The sequence below is a fragment of the Eumetopias jubatus genome, unplaced genomic scaffold, assembly GCF_037043125.1.
Source record: "Eumetopias jubatus isolate StellerSeaLion01/CBP00866 unplaced genomic scaffold, mEumJub1_p1.0 scaffold_12, whole genome shotgun sequence".
Classification (NCBI taxonomy): Eukaryota; Metazoa; Chordata; class Mammalia; order Carnivora; family Otariidae; genus Eumetopias; species Eumetopias jubatus.
In genome coordinates, this window is record NW_028274818.1 from 664,778 (window position 1) to 690,137 (window position 25,360).

Below are 25,360 nucleotides of genomic sequence, written 5' to 3' on the forward strand. Positions count from 1 at the left end.
GGGGCCTTCATACAAATGTGCGTGGCGGTGCCACACACCCACAGACAAGAGCGCTCAGCGTAAAAGTGCAGCTCGGTGAATTTTCACAAAGCACATGCCCACGGGGCCACCACTCAGATGAGGAGCAGAAGGCGATCAGCCCCCCGCCCCCACCACCACCACTCTGCGGCTCCTCAAACCATTAGCTTCCTCAGGTCTAGAGGGGTGGGCTGCGGGTACCGTTTGGGACAGGGGCGCCAGGCAGCACCTTCTGCGAGCACGCAGAAGACACCCCGCCCCCCTCAGCGGGCCAGGCTCCTGCCGAGGCTAAGTTCAGAGATGGGAACGGCTGTGCTCCAGGAGGGCCAGCCAAGCGGTGGACACGGCCCGGCCCGGCCACGCTACCCACGGGCACCAGGCCCCAGCCGGCCTGCTGCAGCCCTCACGGGTGGCTCTCTGCCCAGTCCCCCCCAGCCCCTTTCTGTCCTGAGGCTGAGTCAATCTCACTGGGCCTCTGGGGCCGTTGGACTGTTTGCCCTCCTTCCCTGTCTTTTCCTCTAATTAGGTGATAATCTCAGGGAGGTGACCTGGCCAGACCTTCCGGGCCTAGCCAGCAGATTACCTCTGAGGCCGCTGGGGCAGGATTACACATTTTTCTCTGGAGTTGGTCACCGTGTGGGTCTGAGAGCCAGCGTCCAGCACCTCCTTTGTGTGGGTCCCGAGGAGCCTCCTCTGCCCAAGCAGGGCGTAGTCCGCGGTGCGGAGCCAAGGTAAACACCAACTCTGCCAAATACAAGGCAAATACAAGCAGGTACTGGACCACAGGCGGAGAGAGGAGGGGCGGGGCTGCCGGTGGGTCAGGGTCTGGGGAGGCGCGGCTGGGAAGAGGCAGGTGGGGGCTGAGTTAGAGAAAGGGGCGTGGCCTCAGCTTAGAGCCTGTGGCCTGACCTCTCCCTGGGACCTGGGGACTTTAGGCATTTAGGCACGTGAATGGGTGACCTGGTGAGAGCAGGAGTGTGTGTGTGGGGGGTCACACACTGCTTCCCTAGGGAAGGTCGGGGTGCTTGGGCCCTGACTCCAGGCGGCGGGTGTGCCTGAGGAGGCCTGTTGGCCTCACCTCCCTCACACCTAGGACTCCCTTCCAGGAGCTTCTGTGTTGGGTGGAGAGGCAGGAGAAGGCAGGAACCGACAGGTGGTGGGCAGCCCAGAGAAGGGGGAGCTCGGCAGGAGCTCCGGGGGAGCCCAAAGAGGCACCTGCCCCAGGGCAGAAAGACGCTCTGCTGGAGCAGATGCAGACTTCCCACCTCACCAGCTGTTAGAATTTGGCAAGTTCCTGAACTGCTTTGAACTTTGGTGCTTCAGTCGTGCTACGGGACAAGCTTCCCTTCCTGGCAAGGAGGTTGTGAGGAGCAATAAGCTCCTGGGTGAATCACCAGGCGTGCTAAGCGCTCATGATGGCTAATGAGCATTGTGATTATTGCACGGGAATCAGGAAATGTGTTTCAGCTGGTAGATGGGGAGCACTGGGGACGTATTCTAGGCTCCCTAGGACCAAATTCTGCGTTTGGACCCAGGGACCCACGTCCTTCTGGATACTTCTCAGCAGCCACTCCCTTCAGCGGAAGGCCTTCATTGCTGAGAAGGGATCCGTTTTCTCTCTGACCCCTCCTGAAATCCTGGGCCTCTGCAACCCGAGAGGCTGGAGTCCATCCTGCGCTGCCAGTGGCCCGTCAGCCAGACCCGAGTCCCTGCTCAGAAGCCAGGGCCGTGGGATTGGCAGGTGCGCACTAAGTCCGTCCTCAGTGGCGGTGTGCTGGGCAGCTCGCTCACCACTTACGTAAGTGCGGCCGGGAAGCTGAACGTGTTTCTGCTGGCAAGACCAACTGCAGGCTGTGACAGAGTTGAGAAATATGTCTCCGTGTGCATGTTTTTCTGATTATTGACATTTGCAAGTTTATTTGAAGAGGAAAAAGTAGAAAAACAGCAAAGCTGGTTGGGTTTCTGGCACCCAACCTGAGGTCCAGAAATGGCCCCATTTCCCAGAGCTGTGCTGCAGAGTCCCCGGTGGTGGTGGGGCCCCAGCGCCCCAGAGACTTGGGCCTGAGGGGCCTGCGGGTGTGGGCTTGGTTGCCAGGGGTTTCTTCCTGTCGAGGAAGGGGAGGCAGGGAGGTTGTGGGAATTCCCCTCCCTTAGAGCTTTCCAGGGAGAGAAGCAGCGTGTGTCTGAGGGCACCGGGACCTGGCTCTCATCCTTCTCCAAACCAAAGTCATCAACTATTGGAATAATAAACCTATCGATTAATTCCATGTTTTCAAGCTGGTATTGTCTGAGGTGAACAGACCCAGACGTGCTTCCCGACCTCTGAGAGCTGAGGACGCCACGAGGTGAGATGCTAGGGGCAGGAATGGGGTCTGAATGCTCGCTTCAGAGGGAACGAGACAGGGCCTCGGCCAGTGGCTCTGTGAGGAGCCCGAGGCTGCCCGTGAATCCTGGCAAGACCGGGGATGGCCTCGGGCCTCCTGTCCCTTCCACACCAGGCTGTCCCCACTCCTCGATGCGTAGTTCACGGTGAGCGTCGGCCCGGGAGACCCGACACCTAGCGCTTTGGCATTCAGGGAGGCGATGTTGGGACCTTTGTTTTCAGGAGTGGACGCTTCTGATTTCGGTCCCAGGTGATGTGCTTTCGTCCTCCGCAGGACCCGTGTCTTCGCAGGAAGCTGGGGTGCAGGGTACTGCTGTCCTGCTTCTGACACTGGCCTTGGGACGAAGGAAGAAGGCTCCCCGTCCTTGACTGCCCCCCCCCCCCCGTCTCCTGCCTCCAGGGCGCTTTACGCGGGAGCTGGGGGACAGCGGGCTCATTCTCTAGGGGATTGGAGGGTAAACAGGAGGAAGGAGCCGGACTGGCTCCTGTCAGGGGTTGGAGCTGGAGGCCTTGAGCCTGTGCCCTTCCATCTGCAGAGGCAGGTCTCACCCCCTGAGGACCCCATGTGCCCCCCCCCCCGTGGGCTTTCCCTTTTTGGCGCCTGTTCCCCTGATGGAACAGTGGCCTTCCGCTGATCAGACCCCCGACTCAGACTCCCTTCCCCGGAGCCCTCAGTACGTCAGGAACCGTTAGCTCAGGATGGCCTGGGTTTCGGGGGGTTTGAGATCACAGTATGGACGAGGGGAAGTGGAGCCTTGGTGCACAGTGGTGTTGACTATCCATCCCCCTGAGTGAGGACTTCTGGCCTTGCCCGCGATGGAGCACAGAAACCCTTGTGTTCCTAGGAGGGGCAGGCACTGTCTGTGCCCCCAGACAGCAGAGCAGTTGCTCTGGGCAGGGCCCGAATTGCATGTTTTTTGTTCAGTGCTAGAGTGTGCAGGTCAGCTCCTCCCTGCTGCCCCCATCGCCCAGGGTGGGAGTGAGGGCCATATGGAGATGCATCTGGAAGAAATGGCTGGAGCAAGAAGGGGCTGCCCAGGAGCAGACAAGCAGAGGCAGACGGGGAGCAACCATGACCTTGTGCAGACCCGGGGGTCCGGCCTGCAGAGCTGAAGGGCTGTAGAGCAGAGCGAAAGTGACAAGTAACAGGGCCCGGAGCCCAGGGCGGGTGACCCCTCCACCCCTGGAGGGGCTTGTCCCGAGGGGCCCATCTCACCCTCCCCTGTGCTCTGCCCCACCTCCTCCTCCCTCCTGAGAGTGAATAACTTGGACAGACCCAGGCTATGGAGCCTCTTTGTTTTAAACGAATATATATTCGTTCTGAGAATAATAAAGCTTATAGAAAAATCTAAAAACTGGGACACCTGGGTGGCTCACCCGGTGAAGCGTCTGCCTTTGGCTCAGGTCGTGATCCCGGGGTCCTGGGATCGAGTCCCGCATCGGGCTCCCTGCTCCGCGGGAAGCCTGCTTCTCCCTCTCCCACTCCCCCTGCTCGTGTTCCCTCTCTCGCTGTGTCTCTCTCTGTCAGATAAATAAATAAAATCTTAAAAAAAAGAACATCTAAAAACTGTGGGAAGATGGAAGGAAGAGAAAGAAATCACTTCCAGTCCCACCCTCTGGAGAGGTGGGCAGAGGTGCCAGGAGGGCAGGACATCATTTCCTCCCTTCAAGGAGACGCTTGGAGGCTCCCGCCCAGCCACGCGGGTGTCGTGGGCACTGGCTTGGAGAACGGTTGGGAGCAGCGGTGAGTGGGTGGCCGGGGGGGAGGGACAGCCTTGCCCACTCTGGCATCAGCACGATTATTTTCTTGTGGTCTTTCCTCTCTGAGTCTTTGACCAGCCTTCATGGAGTGCTTTTAGAAGCGTAGTTAACACAGTGTTCTTCATAGGTTCTCGAAAAGACATAGTTTGCATGCTTTTTTTTTGAGTAACCCTCTGTGCTCATCGTGGGGCTTGAACCCATGACCCTGAAATCAAGAGTCGCATGCTCTACCGACTGAGCCAGCCGGGTGTCCCTGGAAGAAACACATTTTGAAGAAGGGCTGGGACAAGCAATAGTTGCCAATGCGTGGTTTATAATTAATCATTCCCCATTAAAAAAAAAATAGTGACTCAGTTTTAAAGAATCAGAAAACCATTACTCAAGCTACTTGGCAGAGGGAGTGGCCATCACGTTGCTCCCCCAGCTTTGCTTTTGTGGACGAGGAAAAAAGCCTTTTGATTTGCAATTTCTCTGAGCTGCCCCAGTGCTTTGGGCATTGTTAGAGCGAGTGGGGAAGGAACAGCCCTGCCGTTGATCAGGCTGGTCACTGCACATGGCAGGAGCTTCCGTCTGAACTGGGGGAGGGAAGTGGGCAGAGAAGCGAATTTCCTGGAACGGGCAAGTGCAGAAGCAGGAGAGAGCTCCCTCCAGCTCCAGGCTCCCGTTTTCTTTCCGTGGCATCTCCACAGACTCCTCCAGACTCCCCTGCTCCTCCCGTCTGTGGCGGCCGGCTGTGCAGCGTGGGGGCGGGTTGGGGGGCAGCGGCGCCCCTGAGACCCCTGTGTCATCTGTGGCTAGCTAGCACTCTTGGCCATCTCCGGTGGGGAGGCCCTGCCCTGGGGTCCCTCTTGGGCGCCCTACATTAAACCTGTATTAAGCACCCCCTGAGTTCTTTGATGAGTATTAGTGGGAGCCCCTGTCTCACAGTCACGGCTGGGGAAAGTGTCAGTGTCAGTGAGAGGATGAGCCACGTGTGGACCTTCGTGCAAGCTGCCCGTGCCTGTTGGGTGTTGGCGCCCGGTGAATTACGATTTCCGCTTACCGGCTGATGGGGGACCGTGAAGCTCCGCACCGACCAGCGCAGTGTCTCGGTCCTAGTTCCTACAGTGGTGGCAGTTTGTGCATGAGCTTGACATCTGTGTTAACTTTTATCCTTAGAGCTGCTTTAGCAAGTGGAAAATGGAGAAGTAAAAATATGGATATGGTGATCAGAAGTGTTGGGTGGTAAAAATAAAATCTTAAAAAAAACGAACAAAAGATAGGGGTGCCTGGTGGCTCCGTCCATAGAGCATGTGACTTGATCTCAGGTGTAGAGCGTTAGGCGGGTCTTTTAAGACAGAGCCTCATTGGGCACAGATGGAAATCATTCTGTGGGCCGGACGCACCCATCAGGCGCCCATGGGCGTCCATACACTTGACTGCGTGTTCAGTCATGAAGGCACAGGGCGCATGTGACACACGCACTGGGAAGGGCAGTCCTGCTCCGGGAGAGTCCTGGGCAAATGACCAGGAGCACACGTGAGAAAGTTGGTAGCCACACCCTGATGCAGCAGGACGCTGGAAGCCACCCAGCCCTCCCTGAGCAGGAGAACCACTTGAGTGTGCAGTGGAGTATCACAGGCATGAAGGTGGGTGAGTCCCAGAGCCATAATGGATGGCGGAAGCATGTTCCAGCAGACTACATACAGACCTTTTATATAAAGCCTCCAAATCACTTGAGGCCAAGAAAAAATTAGGGGTCTGTGCTCAGTGAACCTATTATCAAAGGTAAAGGATGGTTGCACCCAGACTGTAACACTGCCAAGGCAGGGGGCTTCCAGGACAGTGGCTACGCAAGGGCTGGGGGTGTCTCATGCTTCCTAACTTCTGTGTGTATTACATGTGTTACTGTGCGTGTGTTCAATATTTGGGAGTACCTTTAAAAACAATATCTGAAATGCTGTAAATATATTATTGAGGATTCTATATGAAAGTTGTGCTGTAATTCGGGCTTTTCCGAACCCTTTCAAGCCATCTGGGCAGGGAAGCACCCTCAGGGGACCTGGGCTTCGGGGGGTGGGATTTTGCTGCTGTTGGGGAAGTGTGGTTCCCGTGTCCCCGTTCTGCTGTGGGGAATGTGTCTTCTGTCCTTGAGGGCAGGGTCTCTCTGCTGCTGGTGTCCTCCTCACTGGCACCTGGCGCTGGGCGCCTTCTCGAATATTTGTGGAACGTAGGACAGAGGGAGGGTATATCAAGGCCAAGGGATCTAAGGAACCTGCCGGAATTGACCCCCTGCGCGGTGAGATTCCACCACCTTTCTCATCCAGAGCGTGCTGGGGGCGGGCGGGGTGGGGTGCGTCCGGCTCCACGTGGTGAAGTGAGGAGGACACTTGGAGGCCGTGCGCCGTGTCCAGCGGGCGCTCTGGGGGTGCTCTCCTCCTGGGGGGCTCACTGGCCCTTAGTGCCTCTGACTGCCGCCTTGGATGGGCGGGAGGAAGGACAGCCTGCCAAGGTGACATAAGCTCCTCCTCCCGAGCAAGAAGGCTTAGCAGGTCAGACACACTGAAGCCGGCCCTCCAGGCTCGGGGGGGCTCGGGAGAAGGTGAGGGCGGTTCCTGCTGGGCTTTTCCGGAATCTTTGGCCAGATTTATTGCTGCTCCTCGCTAATAAATCGTTTGAAGGGCCAAGTGTGCTTAATATGAAAACTGGCCTCGATTCCCTTAGCTGGGTGGACTCATTTAATTAATTGGTTAGACTAATTTTATCTCAAATTCTCTGACTCTGTTTAACCTATACTAAAAAAAGTTTACCTGTTCCTTTAATTTTCAATATTCTTTTCTTTGAGTAGCACATACATGATATTTTTCAGGGGTAGGGAGCGCATTTATTCTTTTTTACCTTCTGATTTGCTCCCTAGAATAAAAATAGCATGGTCCTACAGGTTTCATAGACAGGAGTGGGTCCCCGGACAGAGGTGGCCACACCCCAGCTGTGCAGCAAGCTTACTGGTGACCTTGGGCAGATCTCCTGATGCCTCTGTGTCTTACTGTCTGTAAAATGGGCCACCTACCATGAAGCTCCAGGGATCCCGAGACTTCTCCTGTAGTCCTGCATCTTGTGAGCCCCAGCTGGGTATCTGTGCCTTCATTCAGTCACTAACCCATCGTGCGTCCAGTGGGCCCCTGTCATGTGCCAGGCAGCGGGCCAGGCACTGAAATATAACAAGAAGACAGGGTGTCGATTCTCGCGGCATTAGTGTTGGAGAGAAGGCAGATACAGACTTGGTGACCATATGGCAGCGTGTGATGGCTGACGGGCTGAGGAAGACCGTGCCTGGTGGGGGCCTGATCCAGCTGGGGGTGAGGGAAGGCCTCGGGGGGGGGTATCGAGGCTGAGACCTGACATAGGAGGTCGTGGGGGGCGGGGGAGGGGCTCTGTACCTTCTGAGGGGCGTGCGGAGAGGTGAGGCCTGCAAGCGCTGGGGAGGCGGGTGTTGGAAGGCCCTGTGCGCCGGGCCTCACGCTCGGAATTCATGCTGTGGACAGTGGCAGGCCCCTGAGGGGTTTCTTTTTTCTTTTTCTTTAAAAATTAATTTTTATTTATGTATACATTTTTAAAAGATTCTATTTATTTATGTGAAAGAGAGAGTGTGTGAGCATGGGGTGGGGGAGAGGCAGAGGGAGAAGCAGACTCCCGCGGAGCAGGGAGCTCGATGTGGGGCTCCATCTTAGGACCCAGAGATGTGGGGCTCGATCCCAGGACCCTGAGACCATGACCTGAGCTGAAGGCAGATGCTTAGCCGACTGAGCCACACAGGCGCCCCAAGGGTTTTCTGACCAGAGGAGTCGGGTGGCCAGGGGCCGCTTCTGGAGGCCCCCCGGGGGCTGTGGCCTGGGCCAGTGGATGGGCTTGAGGGACGTGTGGTTCTGAAGCCCCTGGCTTCCCAGATCAGAAGCAAAGTCCTTCCCGGCTGCTATAGGCTTACCAAGTGTCTTTTCCCTCTGCAGAGGTGGTGAGCGGTACGGTGACCAGCCTGCCCGGGGCCAGTGTGACCCTGACCTGCCCGGGCGGGGAGCCGGGGGACAAGGCCACCGTTCACTGGCTGCTGGAGAACTATGTGGCAGGCTCACACCGGAGCAGCTGGGCTGCCATGGGAAGGAGGCTGCTTCTGAGGTCGGTGCAGCTCAGTGACTCCGGAAACTATTCATGTTACCAGGACGGCCGCCTGGCCGGAACCGTGCGTTTGCTGGTGGACGGTGAGTTGCGAGCTCAGGGTGCCAGGAGACGGGTCCCAGCTGTGCCTCTAAATTCCTGGTATTTCCTTGGCCCAACAAGTTCGGGGAAAGATCCACTGACGTCTGCCAGCAGTGAGATGGAGGAGCCTCCTCTTGGGTGGGGGCATCGGCCTGACGGGGACCCTCCCGCCCCCTGGCCTGAGTGCTTAGGGCAGAGGCCCCGGGGAACAGCCTGCAGCCTGGGTTTGGGTGCTCCTCCTCCTTCCCAGCTTCACCCCTGTGCCCAGTGTCCCTGGTGGTCAATATGGTTAATTTTATTACCTTACCGTTGTTGGGAAGATCATGCGAGTGTGTGTGTGTGGGGGGGGGCTGCTGTTTGGCATTGGGGCTGGCTGGCTGCAGGGCCGTGCTCCCTCCTCACACTGGCTGTGCTCTCCCTTCAGTGCCCCCTGAGGAGCCCCAGCTCGCCTGCTTCCGGAAGAGTCCGCTCAGCAAGGTAGCTTGTGAGTGGGGTCCTCGTCACCCACCCTCCCCGACGACCAGGGCCACGTTACTGGTGAGGAAGTTGTGAGTATCCAGGCCGGGCTGTGTCCACGTCTTCTCCACCCTTACTGAGGCCCCTCGAGGCGGCTCTCACTACAGCAAGTGGGCTGCTCGCCAGTGGTTCCCAGACTTCATCACTGGGAAGTCATCACTTTGGGATGAGGAGGAGGGAGTGGGGGACCTACCGAGAACTTGCCGGCTGGGCGCTGCTGCATTCATGACCACACAGGCTTGGGGGAGGAGGGGGTGTCGTTTTCCTTGTTTAACAGGTGGAGAGGCTGAGCTCGAGCCATCCATGAACTTGATTTAAGGTGCTTGTAAGTGGCTCTGCTAGGAGTCAGATCCTAGTCTGTCTGAGTTTATCCAAAATGTCAGGTTTGGGGTGTGCTGTGAAGAAGATGCAGAGGTGCCCCTGTGAGGGCAAGAGCTCCTCAGTAGTCTTGACGGTGGGAGCCCTTTGTCAGGCTCTTTCCCCTAAACAGGCCTTGAGAGCAGTGGGCTGGGGCGGGGAGAGGGTAGGTGTGGGACCCGAAGCTGGGCCTGGGAGGAGCCCAGGATGGCTGTGAGGAGCGGGGAGCTGCTGAAAACACACGAGCCCCCAGCCCCAGCGCAGGGCCCCTCCGTCCAGGTGTCTGTAATGGAGTTTGAGCTGTGGGTCGTCAGTGTCAAAAATCTGAGCAGTGACTTAAGCAGGCAGTTGGTTTCCATGGTGTCTGTCTGCAGAGTTGTCAGGCCTGGTCTCTGTGCAGAACTGTGCACATTGTTCATCTGCAAAGGGCACTGCTGCCCATAGGGAGAACTGGAACCCACCAGAACCCAAAGCTGGGTTGTGGGTGTAATTGTCTGGGACCTGGAGGGTGCTTGTCCCCAGACAGGGTGTGCTGCACCGTGGCTGGCGGCCACCCAGACCAGCCACAGAAAGCCGGTTCGGGTGGCACACTTGGCGGGTGCACGCGTCCCCATGGCACCTCCCCTGTCCTGGACTGAGGAAGCGGAGTGGAGCTGCACCTGGGGACCCTGTGCCTGGGCGGGGGGAGGTTCATAGTCCTCAGGGAAGAGGTGTGTGCGTGCACGTTACAGCCTCGCCCCGCCAGGCTGCCTCACCCGTTCTTCCCCAGCACCTGCCCTGGGCTCGGTACTTACTGGGACTGCTGGAGAGATGCCCATCTTCAAGCCCTCCCTGGCAACCCACCTCCTCAGCGTTAGGTGGGATGGAGGCGCTAACTCCCCCTGGGAACGGAGGAGCAGGCTGCCCAGAGGGAAAGAGTTTGTTCTGGGCCCGGGGTCTACACCTGAGTCAGCAGTGATCTGTGGCCCCAGAGGCAGGGCGAGTGGCTGCGGCACCTCCCGCGCCCACACATGTTGTAAGTGGGCCAGGTGGGGCCGTGTCTGACTCACCTTGAATATCTGTGGCCACCCAGAAGTCTTTCCCGGGCCCATCGGCTGGAAACGCTCCCACCTCCTCGGGGAGCCTGTGAGCCCTGTGCTTGGCTGTTCCCCTGGCTGCCCTTGTCCCCCGAGGGCAAGGCATTTCCTTAGAGGCTTGAGGCCAGGGATGAGGCCTCTCCAGACCCCTTGCGGCACCTGCATTGGGACGAGGCTGGGAGGCTCCCCTATCCAGTGCCTCAGGGGCCGAGTGTGCTTTTTAGCTCAGCATTTTGACTGCCGGGCCAGGCACTAGCCTTGATGTGTCACTCCGTTGTCAGTGAATCCTAACGAACCCCTGTGACGTGGGTATTACTAACGTTCCCATTTTCAAATGAGAAAACAGAGGCTTGGTGACGTTTGATAATTGACTGAAATCACAAGACCTACTAAGTGCTGCTGAGCGTGGAGCGCTTTGGCTCTGTTGCCCTCCCCCACCCCGAATAAGGGCAGACGCTGGTGGCGATCCTGTCCCGTCGTCCCGTGTCCACAGCCGGAGCGGCCCGCTGGCGGACGCCCAGGAGCCATGCCCGTATTCCCAGGGGCCCCGGAAGTTCTCCTGCTTGCTGGAGGTCCCGGAGGGGGACAACTCCTTGTATGTCGTGTCCCTGTGCGTCAGCAACAGCGCTGGGAGCAAGTCCAGCAAACCCCACACGTTTGAGGGCTACGGAATCTGTGAGTAAGCTCTCCCAGTACCCCAGCCTCGACGCCCCCGTGCCCTCTGATGGCCCCTCATAGATGCTCGGGGTGGGGGGCTGGGAGGGGCTGGGTGGGGCTGGTGCTGTGGTTTGCTGAGCCGGTGCCTTTTGGGGCTTCCTTTGCCAGGGGCCTGGCAGGTGGACGGGGGCCCTGGCAAGATGGCACGGGGAAGTGGTCTGGGCGCTGGGGTGGGGTGCTGCCTGTTTTGGGGGGACGTGCACCACACTCGCTGCCGCATGGGAGCCTGCTCTCCTCCCCCACAGTGCAGCCTGACCCGCCTGCCAACGTCACTGTCACTGCTGTGGACGGAAACCCCCGCTGGCTCAGTGTCACCTGGAAAGACCCCCCCTCCTGGAACTCCTATTTCTACAGGCTGCAGTTTGAGCTCCGTTACCGGGCTGAACGGTCACAGACATTCACCACGTGGATGGTAAATTCTTCTTTCACTTCTGGACAGCAGAGTGTGGCGGGGTACTCAGGGTTACTGGAACGGAAAACATGGTTCTGGGTGCTGCTCTGTGACTCAGCCTGCAGGCCTTGGGGGAGTCTCTGACTCCTGAGCCTTGGTTGTCTCGTGCAGCAAATAGGAACGATGATCACAGGCCTGTCTGAGAGGACGCACAGGACCGCGCCAGGCAGTTGGGCCTCACGTGGGTTGAGGGCGTGGCCTGCAGGGTTCTGTGGGCAGGACTTACAGCTTCCACCGCCTGGGCCCAGGGGAGCCCCATCGCGCCCTGAGGCTCTGAGCATCTCTGTGCAGCCTGGAGCTCTCACTCCCTGGACCTGAGAGAGCATGCAGCTGGAGGGCAGGGTGGTCAAGGGCTGCCTGACCAGAGCGCCCCCCAGGCCTCACCCCACTGTCGCTGTGCCCCCTGCCTGCAGGTCCAGGAGCTCCAGCACCACTGCATCATCTACGATGCCTGGAGAGGCATGCAGCACGTGGTGCAGCTCCGGGCACGGGAGGAGTTTGGGCACGGCTCCTGGAGCTCGTGGAGCCAGGAGGCCACGGGCACCCCCTGGACAGGTACTGTGGTGGGCGTGGCATGGTGGGCGTGGCGGGGGGATGTTTCAGCTTTGTGGCTGTGTAGCAAGTCACCCCCAAAGCGGTGCTGAAACAGCAACCATGTATCCGCTCAAGATTTTGGAAGGAAGCCAGGTAGGCAGTTCCCGCCCAGACCTGCGACACCAGGTGCCGGTCTGACTTGCGGTGCTGGTGGCAGCTGGGGCCTTCGGCTCTCCCTGTCGCCATCACCTTCCTGCCGGCCACAGAGGCGCAGGCGGGGGAAGTCACTCCACAGCTTGATGGGAGGAACCACAAAGAATTTGTAGCTGTGTTTGGTGTACCACAGTTACTAAAAGATGTTAAAGGTGATAATAATTTCCTTTGGGGAATTACTGAAATTACTGTGCTTGATATAGACCATGAAAAATTCCACAAATGTATGAAAAATAATTATTATCAGTATCTTTACCACCTCGAGAAAACCAGTGAGAATATTTTAGCATGCTTCTTTTGTTTTTCTAAGTACATTTGCATGCGTGCGTGCGTGTGTGTGTGTGTGTGTGTGTGGAGAATACTGTGAGCATTCTCATGTTATCAAATATTTTCCAAAAATGTGTTGTTTTGTAACTGCATGATTAATGTGTTTTTTTTAACTGCTGAAATTTTTTTTTAAGATTTTAAAAATTTATTTATTAGAGAGAGAGTGTGAGAGAGAGATCATGAGCAGGGGGGAGGGGTAGAGCCCGATGCGGGGCTCGATCCTGGGACCCTGGGACCCTGGGACCATCAGCTGAGCCGAAGGCAGATGCTTAATGACTGAGCCACCCAGGCGCCCCCGAAATTCTGTTTTGTTGGAAAGTTCTTTCTTTGTCTTTAAAAAACGTTGAATCATGGTAAAATATATGTAACTTAATTTTTACCACTGTAGCCATTTTTAAGTATCTGTTCAGTGGTGTTAAGGACAATTTTGCTGTTGTGCAGCCGTCCCCCCATCCACTCCCAGAACTCTCCATCCTGCAGAACTGAAACTTTGTCCCCAACAAACACGGAGGGGACCACCACCTGCTCTCTGTCTCTGAGAGTCACTCCTCATGTAAGTGGAATCAAATGGTGGTTGCCTTTTGGAGACGGGTCTATTCCACGCAGCGTGATGTCCTCCAGGTTCATCCCTGTTGTAGCAAATGTCCGGGTTTCCTTCCTCTTTGAGGCTGTGGAATATTCGTGCATGATGGACCACGTGTTGCCTGTCCACTGATCTGTGGACAGACACTTGAGTTGCTTCCACTTTCTGGATGCCGTGGCAGACGCTGTAGTGAACACCGCTGTACAAGTATCTGTTTGGGGCCCTGCTTTCAGATATTTTGAGTAAATACCCAGAAGGGAAATTGCTACCTCATACAGTTTTATTTTTAATTTTTTGAGGAACTACCACACTGTTTTCCACCATGGCTGCACCATTTTACATTCTCTTCAGCAATGCCCAGGGGTCCAATCACATCCTCCTTCACACTTGGGATTTTCTGTGTTTCGTGTGTTTGTTCTTTGATAATAGCATCCTACTGGGTGTGAAGTGGTATTGTGAGGTTGATTTGCATTTCCATAATGAATAGTGATGTTGAGTATCTTTTTATGTGCTTCTGGCCATTTGTATGTCTTCCTTGGAGAAATGTCTGCTCAAGAAGAAAGTTCTTTCGGGCGCCTGGGTGGCTCAGTTGGTTGAGCAACTGCCTTCGGCTCAGGTCATGATCCCAGAGTCCCGGGATCGAGTCCCGCATCAGGCTCCCTGCTCGGCAAGGAGCCTGCTTCTCCCTCTGACCCTCTTCCCTCTCATGTGCTCTCTCTCATTCTCGCTCTCTCAAATAAATAAATCTTAAAAAAAAAAAAGAAAGTTCTTTCCCATGTGAACCCCACCTTGTCTTCTGGGGTAACTTGAGACAAGGCTGCTGGTCTGCTCTCCCAAAGTTCTCCGGGACTCCCAGAGGACCCGTGTCTGCTCGGGTGTCTCTTCCCAGGCTGCTGTGTGGGATGGCCTGTGGGTTCCTTACCGGTCTGCTACCTTCCTCTGAACCTGGTCTCCTTTGTGGATGTCCTTCTTGACATTATTGACATCGCCCCCCACAGTGGGAGACGGTGCACCTGGGCCACCTGGCCAGCACTGGGTCCAGGCTCTCACTGTTCAGCTTCGGGCTGCTAGGCTTCTGTGCCTTGCTGGAGTGACCCGCGGAGGCTCAGACAGGACACGTATCTCCTCTCATAAGCAGCTGAAGCATTCAAGAACCCCATCCTGTGCACGGGTGGTTTTGGGGGGTCCTCAAAGCCAGTGGCAAATGTGCCCAAGAGAGAAACTGGCTGCCTTCCTCTTCTCCCCGCCGCCCCCCGGCTGAGGGCAGAGCCAGAGGAGCTTGGGTGGCTTATGTGAGGGGCTGAGGTTGGAGATTGGGGAGCACCTCTGGAGAGTGAAGTTTAGTGAGTTTTACTGACAGTGCAGTTCCTTGGCTGTTTGGGGCACCAGTGGGCTTCCCAACCCCCAGGACCTGAAGATGCAGGCTTTTCTTGCCTCCCAGCCTCAGCGTGGGGTTGGTGACCTCTGGGGGGCCCAGGGCTTGTGGAAGCACGCTGGACTGGGGAGTCAAGCTGTAGGACCTCTCAGAGCCTTAGCCCTGTCATGTATCAGGGGGATGATGCTGTGATCTGTCTTGTTCCCTTCGGAGAGTTGTTTGTTTTTAAAACAAGCTCTGGCCAGTTTTATTAAAGAAATACTTTGCATGATTTACTTTTCACCAGTCTGTTCTGGCCTGCCCCTCGTGATAGCAGACTTGTCTGGATGGGCGGCCGCTGGGTGTGCCCTCTGCGCTCTCTTCCACATGAGCTGCCCCTGGTGTGGCGGGCCCCAGCGTGGGCTGACGTGCGTGGCGCTTTGTCCCCCGTGACCCCAGGCCAGGCAGGTGCTGACGGGGACGGCCAGTCTTTCTCTCTGCCTGTCTGCTCATCTTTAGGGTCTGCTTGGGGCCAGGCACACACCGTCCCCTTTTCCTGAAATGTTGGAGCCTACAGATGATTGACTCCAGTGACTTTTTTGTTCCCCACCCCAAGGGCAACTGCCAAGATGGCCAGGACGGAGACCCCTTGCAAAAGCTTTTATGAGCGCAAAGAGAAAACATCCTTCAGGAATAGTGGTGCATCAGCAGTTGGGGGCATTAGTGATGCAGTGTTGCTTCGTTCCTGGGGTGACAGGAGGCAGGCCGTCGGTGTCCCGGGACCACTACTGGACACCGACCCGGAGCCGCTCAAGGGGGATGGGCGGTGTGGAGGAACTTTCCCAGGGGTTGTGGAGTGTGCAGGGGGTGTTTGCCCGACTGTAGTGTTGGCAGGCTGTGAGGCACCCCGCTCCTGGGGGGCCCAGAGAGAGCAGGAAAAGCTTCATGGGAGGAGGTTTTTGAGTCGTGTGGTGGAGGGAGTGTGGGAGCGTCCCCATAGAGATGGGGATTATAGGCTATCTGTGTGGCAGGTGGAAAGGGGGCTTTGGGTGAGGCTGGAGCACAGGTGTGTGAGTCACAGGACCGGGCGGGGCAGGTGCAGCTGGCCTTGGAAAGTCTGCTTGAGGGTGGAGTGGATGGTGGAGAGGGCTGGAGCGGGGGGTGCTTCAGCCAGTAAGGCCGTCCCCCCGACAGCACCTGATGCATGGTGAGCTGCCCCTGATGTCTGGCCGCAAGGAGGGGTCACAGCGTGGAGGCTGTGGGAGGGCTTCTCCAGACCCCTCCTCCCTCAGCTCTCACGGGGTGACCTTGAGCAAGCCTGGGCTCCCCAGAGCCCCTCAGCAAAGAGAGTGTGGGCCAGGGGCCTGCGAAGCCCGCGAGGATAAGCGGGTTATGTCTTGCTGCACACAAACCCTTCGACCTGCTCACCCACTGCTCACCCACGCTCAGGAAACAAGTAGCACTGGCCGGCCTTGGGGTGCCCAGAGCTCAGACCCTCCAGCCCCCTGCTTCTGTCCCAAGAGGGAAAGTCTGCACCTTCAAGAACCCCTGAGCACATGTTTCTGGAGAGACTGTGCCTGCAGCACTCAGCCCCGCTCCTGACAGGCCCTCTTCCCATGCCTGGCCCCTTGCTCGCCGCCCTCCCGCGGACCTGAAGCGGGCCCGGCCACACATGCATGTGCACACCTGGCCTGGCCGCACACGCACACACACACACACACAGAAACCGGCCTGGCCGCACACGCACACACACACACACACACACAGAAACCGGCCTGGCCGCACACACGCGCACACACGCTCGCACGCCCGGCCTGGCCGTACACGTGCACACACGCTCGCACACGCGCACACACGCTCACACGCCCGGCCTGGCCACACACGCGCGCACACACGCTCGCACGCCCGGCCTGGCCGCACGCACGCACACATGCTTGCACGCGCGCACACACGCTCGCACGCCCGGCCTGGCCGCACACGCGCACACACGCTCGCACGCCCGGCCTGGCCGCACGCACGCACACATGCTCGCACGCGCGCACACACGCTCGCACGCCCGGCCTGGCCGCACACGCGCACACACGCTCACACACGCGCACACACGCTCGCACGCCCGGCCTGGCCGCAGTCACCAGTGTGCTGCTCTAACTCGCCAGGTCCTGGGCCCTGGGATTCCGCTGTCTTTGGGAACCATATAAGGTTGCCAACTTTTAATTTTCCTAAGTAAGGACATAAACAGTTAAGTAAAAACTAGCAATTGGCATTTACTGTTACCATTATTTCATAAAAGAAGAGAGGGCCGCGTGGGCCGCGCGGGGGTCCTGCAGCCTTTGGGCCAGTTTTCCGCTCTGGCCCCGGAGCAGCGGGCTTCCCTGCAGATCAGCGGGGGTGACTGACTGCTCCGCAGGAGCAGTTCCTCCCTGAGGGTTTGGTGTCTGCTCGGAGGGGAGCCGTGGTTGACTTTCTGGCGGGTGGTTTGCAGGTGTGAAGCAGTGAGGGAACCCCGAGTTGGAAGCTGTGCCAGAAGCCCGCCCCCTGCCCCCTTCCTGCTCCGGTGCTGGGGTTCATCCCTATCTCCCAGTCACCTCACCTCTCTGCCACCACCCTCCACCTCTTTTTCTTTGTTTTTCTGCTTTTTATTCTGGCTCACTCCTGTTTCCCTCTCTGTACTCCTGCCCCCGAGCCCTGCCCTTAACTGCTCACAATATATAAACAGTTAGAAAAAAATGTTTTCTGTTCTCTGCCCCCCCTCATTTTTTATCCATATTGAAATGTAATCGGCATATAACATGGTATTAGTTTCAGGTGTACACCTTAATGATTTGATATTTCTGTTGCTGAATGGTGATCACATTAAGTCTACTTAGCATCCGTTTGATCACATTAAGTTTGCGTAGCATCCGTTACCACACGCATAGTTACAAATTTCTTTTTGTTGTGATGACGACTTTTAAAGTCCACTCTCCTAGCAACTTTCAAATATGCAATGCAGTACTATTAGTCATGGTCATCATGCTGGGCATCACATCCCCGGGGCCCGTTATGTTCTTTGTTCCTAATGCTGGGAGTCAGGTCAGTGTTTAAGCTATTATGTGCCAGGCAGGTGCTCCTTTCAGCGTAGGTGTGTCTGGGAGGAAGCCAGCCACCTTGCTCGGAATGTCTAGGAGATGTTCAGTGTCTTGGCCAAGATCATTTATCTGTCATGAAGACCTCTGCCATCTTTTATATTGCATTTCTCTATCCTAAAACCCAAGCAAATGAACTCAAACCTGTCCTCAAGTTAATGGAGATGAGTTCCTTGTTTTTGAAAACTCGTGTGGGAAAAAAGAAAAAACCCTCACATGTGGTCTCTCAATCTTGTCATTCATTCATTTTGTTATGAAAATGAAAGTACCTCCTCTAATCTTGGAAATAGTCCGTACAAGGAAAACACGCAGCGGCAACTACATTTAATGTTTCAAATAGTCTTCCCTAAGTGCTTTTCCATAGTAGAAATTTTACTAACTACACAGTTTTTCAGAAAGATGTGTTAAGTTCTAGGTTCACAAAGATGAGTAAGATAGAGTCTCTGAATCTGAGGAATGCTCAACCTAGAGATGGTTTTAAAAATAAAAAAAAAAGCCCAGGGGCATCTGGGTGGTGTGGTCAGATAAGCGTTCCTCTTGATTTCAGCTCAGGTTGTGATCTCAGGGTCAGGAGATTGGCGAGCTCCGTGCTCAGCCAGGAGTCGGCTGGAGATTCTCTCTCCCTCTGCCCCTCCCCCTGCTTTTGCTCTCTCCAATAAATAAGTTAATCTTAAAAAAAAAAAAAAAAAAGAAGTTCATTCTTAGAGCCTGAAAGACTTATTTCTTACAAAACTTTGGACACATTCTTTAACCTCCCCGTGCCTCAGTTTGCCCATCTGTAAAGTGGGGAAATCATGATACTGTCTCAGAGTATTGTTGCGGAGACTACAGAGATTGATCCATGCCAGGTGGGGAGATTGGCACATAGTAGGCGCTCAGTAAATGCTGGAGATCATTACAGTTGGTGTGCTTTTGTTGCCACAAGTCATTTCCAGGCACACGAGGGCCTGTGGCTGTCTGTTCCTTCCCCTCCTTCACCCAACATGCCAGCTGAAGGGAGACTTTAGGAAATATGAAATACTTTTGCCGAAACAGAAAAAATATGTGCTCCCTTTCTGAGCCTCGGTGTCTTTGTGAGACGGAGCTCCACACGGGGGCCCTGGGAGCCTGTGGTGGAACGGAGCCTCGGGCCGAGGAGCCTGGATCTGGCGTAGAGACCTGCCCACAAAGGCTGGTGCTAGCTTCCCTAGTCGCAGTCACCTAACGTCCCTTGAGCCCTGGTCTCTTCGTCTGCCAAGTGAAGTGATTATTATTCACAACAATGCAAAAGTTGCTTTACCTTCCATCTCTGGGGACATGATGGTCTGAATCGGGTCCCCATGGTCATCTCGGGCGTTTTTAAAAAGTCTTATTATGTAAGACTTAATTTTCTTATGCATTAGAAAAACTGTATTCATTCTGGGTTGAGATAAAATTTCCACTTTATACTCGGAAATCTAAGCCATCAACAGTTAAACATCCTTCTCTGGACCACATGCCATGTTGGGGATCAGAGCTGAGGGTAGAAACTGGATGGGTCTCCCCTTCTAACTGATCATCTCTCTGGATTTGGAGAGCCTTTAAAACTGCCTGATGTCTGGGTCCCATCCCCAAGGTTCTGAGGCCGTAGGTCAAGGATGGGACCCCAAAGCCCACAGATGATGCTGAGTGTGGCTGAGTGTGGGAGGCCCTGCATCCAATGGCCATCTGGGGTCAACCGTATCCCCTGGGTAGGGCTGCCCCCGACTCCTGGTGTTTGCTTTCATTCGTACCCTGTACCCTCTGCTCATCCTTGCTTCACCCCTGCTGTGAGTCTACCTGTTCTTGGCTAGGGAGGAACACCAAGGAATCAGGCAGGGTCCTTCCCAGTCCCCAAGGCTGGTTTGGGGCTGATTTGCTGTGTGATCTTGGGCAAGTAGCTTTACCACTCTGGGACTCTGTTTCCTCTGTACAGTGGGGAGGGTGGACATGCTCTGCTGTCTGCTCCAGGCTGCTAGTGTGCGGTTTCCTCCCCTCCTGGGGGTGGCACAGTCCTGCTGGAAATTCTCTCCGAGGAGAAAGCAGTACCACCCTCTCCCCTGTCCCTTATTCTACTCCTGCTTCAGGGAGGCTCCACATCTTTGCGTAAACTACTTCTGTGGTATTTTTAACTTCTTGATGGAAAAATGATGGACTGAAAAGAAAATATTTTAAAATCCAGAACATTCCACCCGTTGCCTGTCACAGTTCAGCTCTGAGTCCCTTGGGCTCACATTTGCCACAGAGCCTGGCCTCGCATTCATGCTCTTGCTTCGATGCTTGACCCCCTGCTGCTGGCGGTGGGGGGGCGGTTTCTTTATTTTATTTTATTTTATTTTATTTATTTATTTGACAGAGAGAGACACAGTGAGAGAGGGAACACAAGCAGGGGGAGTGGGAGAGGGAGAAGCAGGCTTCCCGCGGAGCAGGGAGCCCGATGCGGGGCTCTATCCCAGGACCCTGGGACCATGACCTGAGCCAAAGGCAGACGCCTAACGACTGAGCCACCCAGGCGCCCCGGGGGCGGGGGGCGGTTTCTGCAGAAATAATGCTCTCAGGAGGGGGGGTGCTCGTGTGTGTGCCCGAATCACGTCCCTTCTTGGGTCAAGCCTACCAAACCCACCCAGGCAGATGAGAACTTGTTTAAATATTTTTTTGTTGCAAAAAGGTGAGTAGGAGAACATTAAAATGTTAACAGTGCTTGGGCGGCTGGGTGGCTCAGATGGTTAAGCATCTGCCTTCGGCTCAGGTCATGGTCCCGGGGTCCTGGGATCGAGTCCCGCATCGGGCTCCCTGCTCCACGGGAAGCCTGCTTCTCCCTCTGCTTCTCTCTCTGTCTCTCATGAATAAATAAATAAAATCTTTAAAAAATAATGCTTATATCTGGTGATGTGTCCTTGTCTTTTTTCCTGTGTGTGAGTGTGTTATGGTGTATAGTATACTACTCAGTAAATAATGATATAAATACGTTTCTTTAGGGACTTTGGATCAGACCACATGAGCCTTTCTTTGTCTTGTGTTTTTCATACATTATATCCTCAATGTTTTTCTAATTTATTTATTTATTTATTTTAAAGATTTTATTTGCGAGAGAGAGAGAGAGAATGTGAGCAGGAGGAGGGGGAGAGGGAGAGGGAGAGAGGGAATCTTAAGCAGGCTCCACTGAGTGTGGAGCCCTGTGTGAGGCTCGATCTCACGACCCTGAGATCATGACCTGAGCCGAAACCAAGAGTGGGGCACTCGACTGAGTGCGCCACCCAGGCGCCCCTTTTCTAATTTATTTTTAAAGACTATTGCAACATATGGGTATATCCTCATTTCTATAACTAATCCCTTGGGGTCGACTACTTGGTTATTTCTAACGTAAAGCTCTCTTAAATAACGCGGCAGTGAGTTCTTCCCTGCTCCTGAGGCCTGTCAGATGGGACTTCAGGGTCGGTGGATCATTAATAGTGAGTCTCCCCCCCCCCCCCGCCACAGAATCCAGGAGCCCTGCAGCTGAGAGTGAGGCATCGTCCTCCACACAGGTGAGCTCGTGTTCTCGCAAGGGGTCAGGGCAGCAGCACCCAGGGGTGGGGACTGTGGGCTGGCACCAGACCGGATTGGGGTCAGATCCCAGCTCTGCACTGAAGCTGTGGCCGTGGATGTTACTGTCGTCTTCAAGCCTCTGTAAAACGGGGTGAGGGCAGTTTCGACATCCCAGGTCTGTTGTGGCTGTAGTGGCGCGTGGAGCGGCGCTGGCCTGGCCTGCAGAACCCCCGGGTCTCGTGGCTTCTGTCTCACCTCCGGACTGGTGGACATCACTGAGGGCCTCGCTCGTGACTCCGATTCAGTTCATCCAAGCCCTTCCTCTGTGCGCTCCTGGTGTCTTAATTTTGTGGAAGGAGGATTACCTCCAAAGCTGCTTAACAAATCTTTGGGTAAAATCCAGTTCCCATCCAACTGCACGTCCTCCTGTGGCCCTCAGTCCGCTAAGGGCCAGCTGAGCCGCGAGGCTCAGTGCCTCCTGGAGCTAGGCGGCCCGGGGAGGGAGCCTGGGGCCTTGCTCCTTACCCATATCTGCAGGGCTCTCTGGGCACCAGCGGAAGCGGCTTCCGGGGGAAGCCTATGCGGTGCGGCCACGTCGCTCCCACCCGAGCCAGGGCGTGGGGACGGATGCTGGGGGCCGGCTCAGCTGTGCTCTGCTCTGGGCTTGCACCTGCAGTCCTGTTCCATCCTGATGATAATGAGGTTCAGAGCACAGGATGGCTGTGCCTAGAAGGGAAGAAGGTGACACCCACAGGGGTTCCAAAATCTGCCCAAGGTCACAGAGCTAGTGAGTATGGGCCCAGGATTCTGGTCTGTGGTTTTCCCAGGACATGGTGGCACGTATGCCCTGGCGTGGGACCTGGGGGACAGTGCTGTGTTCACCTGTCTGTTCAGTCTCCTCTGGGGAAGGTGCTGCGCCCCCACCTCTTGGTGGAGAGGCAGATGGGAGGAAGTCCCACCTTGAGTAGGCAAGTCCCACTATAGACACAACTAGTACAAACAATAGTGCAGATGCTGAGTGTGTCAGGTCAGAATGGAGAGGTCCCTGAGACAGAGGGCAGATGGTTTTGGAGGGGGTGCCTGAGCTGGGACCCAAATGATGGTGGGATCTGCAGAAACGGGCTGACGGGGGACTCTCTCTTTTAGGCACTGACTACTAACAAGGACAATGAAAGTAATCTCTCTAAAAATCCTGCAAATGCAACCAGCCTCCCAGGTAAGAACTGGGTATTTTTTCTGGTGGTCTAAGGGGCACAGAATGCTTGTCTGCAGAAAGTCCTTTCTGACTTGGAAATGTTACCAGAAGGCCAGTCTGCAGAAGGAAAGGGGCAACGGCAGAAATGCTGAGGGAACCATAAGCAGAGTGGTGCAGACCAGTGAAATGTGCCTCAGTTGGCCCAGAATACGAATACATGTGCCACAGACAACGTTACTGGAGTCTGAAATGGAAAACGTGTTGAGGGAAGCCTTTATTTTGGGTGCCCTTGACTCCAGGGCTCTGCTTCCCTATTACCTGTGAGACCAGGAGAGCTTACCAACATCTGCACCAGGAAGAGTCACGGGTCTGCCCTACGTGCGGGGCCTCCTTGGGTCCGGACTCTGGAGCCTCAGCCCTGGGGCAGCCACGTCTGACAGCTCTTGGCTTTCTGAGGAGGCCCTTGGCCTCCGCCCCCATGCAGGCTACCCAGTTAGCTCCACTAACTGCCTGGGGCTGGGGACTCAAGGCGAGTGAGCCCCTCCCCCCTGCTGTCCGGGGTGCGGGGCCCTCGGGCTCTCAGACAAAGAGGCCAGTGTAAGTTAACAGAGGGCTGGGATTCGGGCCAAACAGAGGCGGAGGTAGAGCAAAGGGCAGCTTAGAAATACCACAGGGCATGTCCAGTTGGGGATCACAGAAGGTTCCGTGGCCTTGAGTGGTGGAGGTGTGGCAGGGAGGGGAGGCTAGGGTGCCGCTCCAGGGCTGCGGTGGGGGATGAGCTCGTCCAGCCCCATCTCTGTAAAAGGCTGTCTGTGGGCTGATGACTCCCAAATTCAGATCCCGCGTCTGATAACCCAGAGTCAACTATCCAACGGCCTGGATGACCCGTCCGCTTGGTGTGACGCTCACTAGAAATCTCAAACTTAGGTCTGAGACAGACCCTCGATGCCACCTCTCCTTGCCGGCCCAAATCTTTTCTTCTCCATTCTCCTCATCTTTTTTTCTTTTTTAAGATTTTATTTATTCATTTGAGACACAGAGATACAGAGAGAGAGAGAGAGAGCATGAGCAGGGGGAGAGGCAGAGGGAGGAGCAGGCTTCCCGCCGAGCAGGGAGCCCGATGCGGGGCCCGATCCCAGGACCCCGGGACCATGACCTGAGCCGGAGGCAGATGCCTAACGACTGAACCCCCAGGCGCCCCCCATCCTCCTCATCTTGGTAACTGGCACACATTCGCTGGGTTGCTCAAGCTGGGGCGGGGGTTGGGGGGCAGGCATGCTCCCTCTTCTACCCCTGCCCATGTCCAGTCCCTTAGCGGAGACACATCCGGGAGCTGCCCTTCTCACCACCACAGCACCTGGGCCCTCCGCCATTGGCTCTCCCCTGCCCTGTGGGACTTCAGGAGCTGCCTGCTGGTCTCCCGGCTTTCACTGTTAACCCCCAACAGACTCTTTTCCGACTAGCAGCCAGAGTGACTCTGAGATCGCACGTCCAAGCTCTGGTCTCTGTGGGGTCAGGCCCCATCCTTAGACCTTGCCTCCCCCATTCTCCCTGTCACTCACTTTGCCCTCCTTGCTCTTCAGCCCATGCCCACCTCAGGGCCTTTGCACGTACTACTTTGCTCTGCCTGCATGCTCTTCCTCCAACCTCCACTAGGTCAGCTTCTTTACACATCCAGGTCTCTGCTCAGATGCCCCCTTGTCAGGGGGCCTGTCCCAGCCACCCCATCTGGTGGAGCTCCCCTGCTGTCACTCTGTTCTTCACTGTCACTACTGAGGTTGTATTACACATTCGTTTGTCTTTCCCATGATTACAATGTAAGATCCAGGGGCTCCTGGGAGGCTCTGTCGGTTGAGTGTCCGACTCTTGGTCTCAGCTCAGGTCTTGATCTGAGGGTCGGGAGTTCAAGCCCTGCATTGGGCTCCGTGCTGCTTGAGGACCAAGTGGAGGGACAGGTAAGACATGACACCCCATTGGAGAAAACTTGGTTTATTTTTATTTTTTAAAGATATTATTTATTTATTTGACAGAGAGAGACAGCGAGAGAGGGAACACAAGCAGGGGGAGCGGGAGAGGGAGAAGCAGGCTTCCCGCGGAGCAGGGAGCCCGATGCGGGGCTCGATCCCAGGACCCTGGGACTATGACCTGAGCCGAAGGCAGATGCTCAACGACTGAGCCCCCCCAGGCGCCCCGAAAACTTGATTTAACCCAAGCTCCTGACATTGTCCTCAGTGGGGCTGCCATTGGTGACGTCCCCAGAGCCTTCGGTGTCTTGCACCCCCTGTGCCTTGTGGGGACAGGCTGAACCCCACTAGGAAGGCCGCGCTGAGTGGGCGTCTGCGGCTGGCCACAGGAGCTCGGAAACTTGGAGCAGCTCCAAGTGGTGGGATCCTGGGGTCAGATTTGCCGGGGCCAGAGCGCTGGCCAGCCCGTCACGCGGCCTGCTGGTTCGCAGAGCGTGTCCTCCTCTAGGGCGGAGGTTCCTTTGCGGCTTTGGACTGTACCCGCTGAGTGGTTTCTCTCCCTCTTCCTGCTCCTGATTCTCCTAGTGCAAGACTCTTCTTCGGTGCCGCTGCCCGCCTTCCTGGTGGCCGGAGGAAGCCTGGCCTTTGGGACCCTCCTGTGCATCGGCATCGTCCTGAGGTGAGCGGGGCTGGGGCGGCCGGAGGCGGCCCCCTCCTCCTCCTCGGGCTGATTTGGGGTATATTAGAGGGAGAACTGACGAGACTGGATGGCACATTAGATGAGGAGAAGGAGAGGGGGCGAGTCAGGGTGGCCCTCGAGTCTCTGGCCTCGGCAGCTGGGCGGATGGCGGTGTCAGTCCCGCAGAGACTGGGGGACGGCAGGGGGCAGTGATTCTGCTTGGGGGCGCGGAGTTTGAGGTGCCTGTGAGAAGCCCGGGCGGACATGTTTGGTAGACGGTTCGGATCACTGCCGACGAGTAGGGGCGACACAGATGAGGCCGTGACAGTCCCTGTGGAATTCGGAGGTT

At 56.1% G+C, this 25,360-nt stretch overlaps 1 protein-coding gene across 6 annotated transcripts in view; it reads left to right on the forward strand.

Annotated features, from left to right (window-relative positions):
• IL6R (interleukin 6 receptor) overlaps nucleotides 1-25,360 on the forward strand; it is a 50,945-nt gene that overhangs the window by 8,879 nt on the left and 16,706 nt on the right. For all 6 annotated transcript variants that reach the window (XR_015766438.1, XR_015766439.1, XM_088016799.1 and 3 more), the window contains exons 2-9: nucleotides 8,149-8,397; nucleotides 8,820-8,943; nucleotides 10,838-11,019; nucleotides 11,307-11,473; nucleotides 11,926-12,067; nucleotides 21,126-21,172; nucleotides 22,320-22,389; nucleotides 24,918-25,011. Coding sequence is in view for 4 of the 6 variants with exons in the window: in XM_088016799.1 (XP_087872925.1) it covers nucleotides 8,149-8,397; nucleotides 8,820-8,943; nucleotides 10,838-11,019; nucleotides 11,307-11,473; nucleotides 11,926-12,067; nucleotides 21,126-21,172; nucleotides 22,320-22,389; nucleotides 24,918-25,011 (1,075 nt within the window). In the remaining 2 variants the exon portion in view is untranslated. The remainder of the gene's footprint in view (nucleotides 1-8,148; nucleotides 8,398-8,819; nucleotides 8,944-10,837; nucleotides 11,020-11,306; nucleotides 11,474-11,925; nucleotides 12,068-21,125; nucleotides 21,173-22,319; nucleotides 22,390-24,917; nucleotides 25,012-25,360) is intronic.